General features: G+C 38.8%; 1 protein-coding gene across 2 annotated transcripts; it reads right to left on the bottom strand.

Moving 5' to 3' along the window:
- Positions 1–2132: 2132 nt before the first annotated feature.
- dynll2a (dynein, light chain, LC8-type 2a) lies at positions 2133–8219 on the bottom strand. 2 transcript variants are annotated; one of them, XM_032590538.1, is made up of 3 exons: positions 8028–8219; positions 7334–7480; positions 2133–4003 (listed from the first exon to the last, which is right to left on the bottom strand). In XM_032590538.1, the coding sequence occupies exons 2-3, from the start codon at positions 7463–7465 to the stop codon at positions 3866–3868; spliced, it is 270 nt and encodes an 89-aa protein (XP_032446429.1). In that variant the 5' UTR covers positions 7466–7480; positions 8028–8219; the 3' UTR covers positions 2133–3865. The 2 variants fall into 2 exon arrangements, with proteins under 2 accessions (XP_032446429.1, XP_032446430.1); XM_032590539.1 differs by having other exon boundaries at positions 7984–8216.
- Between the last annotated feature and the right edge of the window lie 137 nt (positions 8220–8356).

Genomic DNA, 8356 nt, shown 5'->3' with positions numbered 1-8356 from the left:
AGCGTTTAAAGAAAGCGAAACTCACCTTCGTATCTCGGTGATTCTCTGGATTCGGCACATTTTGGGGTCTCGGGTTACTTAAAAATATACCACAAAAAATTGTGTTTTTGATCACTGCATCTATTGAAGGACTCTTTGAACCGCCAGGAAAATATGTCTCCCCACCGTATGCATGAAATCCCAAACAGTATTACGAATTTCATTGTTGCTTATGTTGCTTTAAATTCGACCCCGTAACACAGAGGTTCCCAAAGTCCCAGGTTCAACCCCGTAACAAAACCACTATTTTTGTAACAAGAAATGGGAATATCCATGCGTCTTGGTAATACAACATGCAAATATATTTTAAAAATGATGTTTGGAAAAACATAATTTTATGTTTTTCGGACGGAGCAACATAGGTTATAATGAAAAAAAGAAATTAATATATGTTTCAAAGACCATTCTTTACTTTTTCCCAAACAACAATGAATATCATTTACTTGCGTAAGTGTTGAAAGGTCGAGCTTGACGAAGACGATCTATGGATAAAAATAATCAAATTTATGTACGAAACTTTCCTAACACTTCAATCTCTTTTACAGTGTGAGCGAGAAAAGACTTAAGTGATGTCACTTCCAGGGTGCTGAGGAAATTGGACTGAACCATTATTTATAAAAAGGAGGGGTTGAACAAAACTGGAGGGACATGATTAAAAAGTGCTATTTTATAAATAATTCATGTATTTTTCTCATATTTCTCTTATTTAGGTTAAAGTATACCAAAAAAATGTTTGTAATGGTACAAATAACTTGCAGTTACTGGCTATTTTTATTTGTTTTATATTCAGTGAAAAATGAACATTGGTCAGTGGGGACATGCTCATTTGGCTGACCTCTACGCTTCAGCAACCCATAACATTTTTCAAAACAGAATTTTTTAAAATATCTTTGCATGTCATATTACCAAGACACATGGATATTTCCAATTCTTGATTTTCTAACAAAAAAAAAAAAGTGGTTTGCATTATATGAAAATATTTGAGATAAACCTGTGAGACACAAAATGCACCGAACTGAACCGGATGTCTTTGTTTTGAACATGTAATGTTTGGCTTCACTGACTACCCAAAATCTAACAAGAAAAAACATTTTTATGTTATTAAACTTATTTTATTCTTAGCCAAATGGCACATTCACAAATGCCATTACACTAATCAAAAACCACTTCTTTCCAGTTTTGAAAATGAGGTCAAACAAAACATCAAAACTATTGGAAATCCCTCCAATACCAAACCTATTAAAACATGCTCTTTATGCTCTCTCTTTAATGTATTTATGTAATGTTATGGTGATGTATTGTCTCAATGTTTGGAACCCCGGGCGGACATTATACCACACTGTGTTTGTACTGTTAAGTAATCTGGTTCTCAATAAAGATTAAAAAAATAGTCCTAAACTGACAATCACTTTGGACTATCAAAATAAGAGCAACACATACCCTGCAAAATAAAATCCTTCACATTTTTCGCAGCAGGTAACTGCTGTTTTGAGTATTATATAGCTGGTCACACCCAAACACTGCTATACATGGGATTAGTGTGGCCCTTTAAAATGAAGCTTACTGAAAATTTCAAAATAAAAGCATCAATATCTACGGAAGAGGATTAGGGCCACCGAAAAAAAAAAGAATTCTGACATTAATCTCACAACTTTTTTTTTTTTTCCCGGTGGCCCTAATCCTCTTCCGTAAATATCCCTACTTCTTTCCATAAATTATGGAAAGAAGCAATAAAAAAATGCTTAGTTTATTCCATAAAATAAGCATTTTAGCTATTATTTTAGCTATTTCTTTCTCCCAGGTTAGTGCAGATTACCTTCATATAAATTCCTCCTTCAAAATACTTGTTTTTTTTTCACAAATATTACATTGACACAAACATATTATCTTGCTTGTACTAAGAAGCAGTAACTAATCGGAATATCTGGCACCACCGGGAAATGTTTGTCGAAAAAGTTGGACTTTCTGAAACGCTCATGTAATTTGCCAGTTTACAAATGTAACAATAGAAGAGTTATCTTCTAAAAAGTGTTTTTGTTTTATGTTACTAACCATGGTAATTAGCTTTAGCACAAAGAAAGGCAATGACAAACTAAAAGTCAACAATGATTTTTTTATTTTATTTTATTTTATCCGGTTTATACAGTTTTGGTTCTGTAGCAACCTACTGGATAAATCTAATGAAGTGCAATTGTACTCAAGCCAGTTACAGTTGAGAGCAATGACAGGCACAAGTTTTGTGCAAATTTAACAGCATCGGAACGGCTCCTACACATACACCGCAAAGAATACATGCCAGAGGAAAAACAGCGCTAAATCAGTTTACTTTCACAACAGTTAGGAAGACGTTCCATGACAAAAGAATAAGAATTAAAAATCAATCCAAGGTTAAGACTTTGATTAAACATTTCACCCACAACTGACAAATGGGGAACGATAACTTAGTAAACATTCAGTCGTTATGCACAGCGAGAAATGCGTGTTATCCGCCCCCACAAACTAAAAACCCTTCAACCTGTCCAGTCCAAAAGTCCACAATTCAAAAACTATAGCTTTTTTTTTTTTTCTTTTAAAAATGAATTATATTGACATTACAAAACTAAAAACCTAAACGCTGTAACGGAAAGGGTAACAGATTAACCTATCTGGCAATTTTTTTTTTTTTTTTTTTTAAAGGAGTTGACATTTAAAATGATTTGTCCGGCAAGACACTGGCCACTAAAACTAAAACTTAAGGTGCTGCAACTTTAAAGGCATCACAAGCCACATGAGACAACACAACTATCTGAAACGCATGGGTGGTGGTAGCCTCGTTAAAACTGAACCTCATCTGTTCATCTAATCCGGCTGTATCGCAATAACTGGGACAAGACGCATGTCAGCGACGTCCAACATCCACGTACTGTAGAGAAGAAACTAAAAAAAAAAAAAAAAGCTTATTATTTGCCTCCGAGAACAGATTTACATAGAGTTTTTGAAGCAGTAAAAACCTCCCAAACATGCAGTGACGCAGGATCATGAATAAGATCTAGGTAGGTGAATTCTGGTAACCAGTCTGTAGTCTCAGAACGCGGACGTTACAGGCTAAGGTCTGCTTGTGCGAGCCCTAAATGCTCCATCCTTCACAGTGAAAGTTTACGATTTTGACAAACTTAAAACCTCTCTGGAAATGCCTGCACTCGCTCCAGTGCCTCCTCCAGAGTGTGACGTGTGTTCGGCAATGTGACATCTTTTCTGAACGCGGCTGCTAAAGTTTCACCCTCGGCTGGAGATTGATCGAATATTGAAATGAAATCAAACCCCCCCGAACCCTCAAAAAAAAAACAGATCTTGTTTCCCGTGCGGTAGGGATGACATAATTTCCTACATATTACTTTTTTTTTTCTCTTTACCTTGTTCAAGTTTTTCCATGATCAAACTTCAATTTTTATTTTTTTTTTTAGATGAATCGTCGTGCACGAGGTTTAACGTCACGATTTAAAACACGAGTTTGCCATAATGGGGTTCTGGCGACACCACGTGATGAAGGAAAGCAGATGAACCACTACATTCTACAGCTTTCCTGTATAGTACAATCAAGGGCCACATTGAAATCTCTCACAACCTAGAATCAACAAAAACTACTTCAAGTTGCCTTCGAATGGCAACTATCGAAAAGTAAACTTACTGTAACATACATATTATATAAGTGTTATAGTCCATGCAGTTTGCGCACGGCAAATTTTGCATCGTTATGGTATGTCATAAGTGTTATGGGAGACATCAGCCACCAGTGCATTTCCGATGTAGGTTCAGGGAGAAAAACTCCTCGACACACATCAGAAACTCAGCCGGACTTGAAGAGCAAGATGGCCACCTGGCCCAGGTAAAAGTAAATAAAATGCTTCGTCTCGTGGGTGACGTAGCTGCCAAAGTTCCTCCCAACGATGCAGTGCCAGGTGGGGTTGTACTTCTTGTCAAACTCCTAAAAAGAGACGAGGGGAGAGGATTAACGGCTGGGTTGTAGATGTTCACGGCCAAGAATGTGGCGGCCATAGAAGATACAGGGGAAAGCTAGTTTTTAGCATGAGCAGATTTTACTTTATACACACACACACACACACACGATTGCATTGAAGTGGAGGAAGGAACCTTCTTTTTTTGACAACATTTTGCAATTAAAGCTGAAGTATGTAACTTTTATTAAATAATTTGTTTATATATATTTGTTAAAATTATCATTGTGTTGTGACAGTATCACAAAAAACAGATAGCCTGAAGAATAAAAACAGAGTACCTCTGCCTTTTCCCAATGCTAACTGGAGAAATATGCCACTCAGTCGGAAACAACCAATCAGAGTCAGGAGGAGGGGTTTGGCGTTGCCAATCATTCGTACTCACCCCCCTTTACTCACACAACTTAGCTAAGGCTAGTTAGCATAGCCACCGATGATGGTGGATAAAGTTTTCCTGAATGGTAAGTTGTTTCTCTACCATTAGCAAGCTAATCATCATTGATTGACAGCAACAAGACCCTCCTCCTGGCTCTGATTGGTTGATTTTGACTGTATATCTTCAGATGGCAGTAGTAGCTCATGGAGGTGGAGGAGCTCCATTTTTTTTCACAGATTATCCATCTTAAATTAAACTGTCATGACTTGGTGACGGGTTTAACAAATATGGAAAAAAACTAGTTTGAAAAAGTTCCATACTGCAACTTTAAAACATCTTGCTTTCCAAAGTAAAATGTTACAAAAGCAGGTAGTCAATGAACTAATTTAATATTTAAAATAAGTATTTTAGTTCTTACAGATTTCCTGTTTTTTTTTTTTTTTTGTCACACTTAAAATTTTGCGTTTACATCAGAGAAACTTTACTGGAAAAACTAATCGCAACTTCAAAATAATTATTTTATTTATAAAGGGTAAAAAAAAAAAATCTAAGGAAACCAACGTGGGCCTATGTGAAAAAGTAATTGCCCCTTCAACCTGCCACTTTTGATGGCAGCAACCATTTCTGATAACTGGCTGGGGATTCTGTTCCAGCACAGACACACACTGCATGTAAACTCAAGACTTTGACTGGACGCCTCATGATTGTGTCCATTGACGTATTTCATCCGGCTTTCACCAGATATTTTATCCCAGATGTAATACCCTACTTTCCTGAACTTCGACTTTAACTAAGAAGAGTGAGGCCTACAGTGATCTAGATGTTGCTCTGCATTCTTTTCTGACCTCCTGGATGAGCAGTCGATGCAATTTTGGAGTCATTTTTGTAGCTGATTTTACAGGCCAGGCAGCAATTAAGCCTGGCTATGAAAAGTAAAATTAAACCAAAAAATTATATACATTTCTTATTTGGAGCATAAGATTTCCAATAACAGTTTTTTTTTTTTTTTTTAAATCTAATTTAAAACTTTGTTTGATCTGAAACAAGAAAACAAGAAGTTTTTTAAAGGGTTAAATACTTTCCCCCCCCACTTCAAATTGAGATAAAATATTGATTCCATCTGTAAAGAGTAAAGGACGTTTTAATGTTCTAAACAAATCCCTTTACCTAAATTCACTTTAAGTGCAAAGGCTGCAGACCTTGGCAGTGTAAAAACAAAAACAAAACACTTTTGTGTGCGCTGCACATACAAAAGTGTAACCAGACATAAAAATTTATCTCAATTACAGCTAAACTCAGGCGTATCACATTCCTTCTGGTTCACTCGTTTTCAAAAAGATTTCACAAGTCATGCTTTTCTTTTAACTTTGGGCTTTTCTGTCCACTTTCCACTGTTTTCCTAACTTTACCCTAAAACTCAAAAAGTAAAAAAAAAAAAAGTTAAGCACCCGGAAGGACCAGTCTGCACATAACGTGGCACCCACGCGGACAATCATGATTGAATATGGAAAGGGCCAAAATGTCAGGCATAAGGAGCGGCGCATTACTGCTACATGCTTACAGCAGAGCATCCAACACGAGACGAGACGGTGATGAAGGTCAGCAGACACACAGGCTGCCTGAGACGGATCAAATGAAGACAGCACTTGCTCAAATCAAAACTTAGGTCTGTCTGAATAGCTCATTAAATCATGAGGCTGTCCTGAACAGAGAGTGGACTCGTCAAAGTTTTGGGTGTGCTGATGTGCCCATTGCCATCTGTACCCGTCCCACATACCCAAACTGCTACTCATTGGAAACTTAAGCGTGAAAATTCATTGGGTGTACCAAGAGTTTGAAGGGTTACAGATGGAAGAACGCGACGTTTCTTTGACGACGAGAGGTTCTACCAGCGCCTTGTGCAATGCGGTTCCTCCTCTACCTGTTGCTGCACGTTGCTCCCAGGGTTACTCTATGAAAAGCAGGACAGCAACAAGGAGTGCTACAAGGTTGAGCTCGTGTGATATATTCTTGTTTTAATAGTTAGACATAAAAAAAATGCTGTTTCCCACACGAGGTTACTAAACCGACCCACGCCTGGTAATTCTGCCAGCTGCGTCAGCAGCTGCGCTTCCATCGCCCGTATAATTGCGCAAATTGCAATTACAAAAACACATTTGCTCAATGGAAACACGGCAGTTTTGGAGGAAAAAAAAAAAAAAAAAACAATACATTTTTTGATTCAAGGTTTTTTGCGCTAAGATGAAGTGGTTTTTCTGCCACTTCGGAATTAGCGCATTTCAGCAAAACTGCGATGGAAACATTTTTTTCGCACCACACCAGATCTACACTACTGGCAGAAATGGTGAAGAAGACAACAGGAAGTGGAAGGAGGGTGACATCGCGTGAACAAATTTATTCACACGTGTTTCTTATCGCGTTTTTTTTTTTAACACAACGAAAACAACGCAATTGTGAAATTGTGCAGTTTTTTCGACACTAGCGGAATATCGACAAATTTTACAAATGTTTGAAATGGAATCGCAGCTAGTAAGCTAGTGTCTGAAGACTTTCACTCACTTATTTGACTCACCGATTGTTAGATGCTCCAGCAACCGCCTGATAGCACAGTAGCGCTAAGCTCGATGCCAACACTTATCCCCTCCGGTGCTTACTCAGCCATCGCTTTGCAAATTGAATCAGCCAAATACTCTGCTGATCTGAATGTGGACCAAATTATGTCCAAATTGGACCATCCCTTTAGGGAGTTCTACCTTTTTTGCCCAATGAGGACAGGTTTAAACTTTTGTAATTGGAATATTGGAAACATTCAACATGGCAGATTGTAAAATATGGGAAAAATTCCCAAGTTCTTGGTATTCATTTCCAGTGTGTTGCAGGGAAACACTTCTGATGACTCCATTTGATGTAAAACACGGCTCACCTTCTTGATGTAGGCAGCAATGTCCTTCTCTATGTTGTACTTCTCCATGGCCTGGGTGGCACAGTCCACAGCGTCCTGCTGCATGTCCTCGGACATGTCCGCGTTCTTGATCACCGCTTTCCTGTCGGTCATGGTTCAGGCTGCGTGCTGAGGAGGGAAACAGAAAGAGTTAAATAAAATAAAATAAAAAATAATAATGTCACTGCACGTGGTGGAGATGAGGGCTTGAGGACGGCTTGCAGGCCAGCCAGATCATCGCAATTTCTCCAGTCACACGCAGAACGTGAAAGCCATTCTGCACAGCGGCTTTTCCAGCTGATCGTTTCGTTTCAATTTTCTACTTGGGGTTTCTGGAGGGTTTTTTTTTGTTTTTTTTTTTTACCAAACAGGGGGTTTAGTTTTGCAGAAATTTACAGTGAAACTTGATACAGGCGGAGTTAAATTACTTTCCTATAAATGCATTTGCATCAGAACCGCAACAATTATGAAAAGGTTTCTTTTCATACCCCAGCGTAGCAGACAGTTTAGAAAATAAACCAGTCCAAGTCTTTTTAGAATAAGCCCTCAAAAGCAAGCATGAACGCGTACAGCTAAAAAAAAAAAAAAAAAAAAAGCACATCATCACAACAAGAATCCTAAATATGCCAAACCTTGAGAGTGAATGAATCTTCTAGATCAGGGCGGTGCACCTCACCTTTTCCTGCGCCTGTGAGGTGGAAGGAGGGCCCTCCGTTCAGAAATGTGGATTTTAAACGAGCCGGCGAGGGAAGGTGAAGATGCTGCTGCGGCTAATTGCTTTTTAAAGATTTACACAATAAGCATGAAGGTAGGTTGGCTCTGCGCTGCGCTGCTGTCCGCGGCGGCTCGACCCACTACCTCCCCTCTCTGCTGCATGCCGCGCCCCGCCATTGGCTGCGGCGCTGCCTCCTCGCGCGGCGCGAGCGTTTTTCTCCAGCTCCTCTCTGCCGGCATCTTATTTCATCCCACAATGCATCATTCACAGCATACGCCACCGACTGGAGG

This window comes from Xiphophorus hellerii, chromosome 18, assembly GCF_003331165.1.
Source record: "Xiphophorus hellerii strain 12219 chromosome 18, Xiphophorus_hellerii-4.1, whole genome shotgun sequence".
In the NCBI taxonomy this organism is placed as follows: domain Eukaryota; kingdom Metazoa; phylum Chordata; class Actinopteri; order Cyprinodontiformes; family Poeciliidae; genus Xiphophorus; species Xiphophorus hellerii.
The sequence above is the reverse complement of the archived record's forward strand: the minus strand, read 5'-3'. Positions and strand labels throughout refer to the sequence as shown.

Coding starts and splice junctions, on each gene's coding strand:
- dynll2a (XM_032590538.1), bottom strand. CDS start 7,465: ATGACCGACAGGAAAGCGGTGATCAAGAACGCGGACATGTCCGAGGAC. Junction 4,004..7,333: donor TTGCTGCCTACATCAAGAAG/GTGAGCCGTGTT, acceptor GTCTCTTTTTAG/GAGTTTGACAAGAAGTACAA.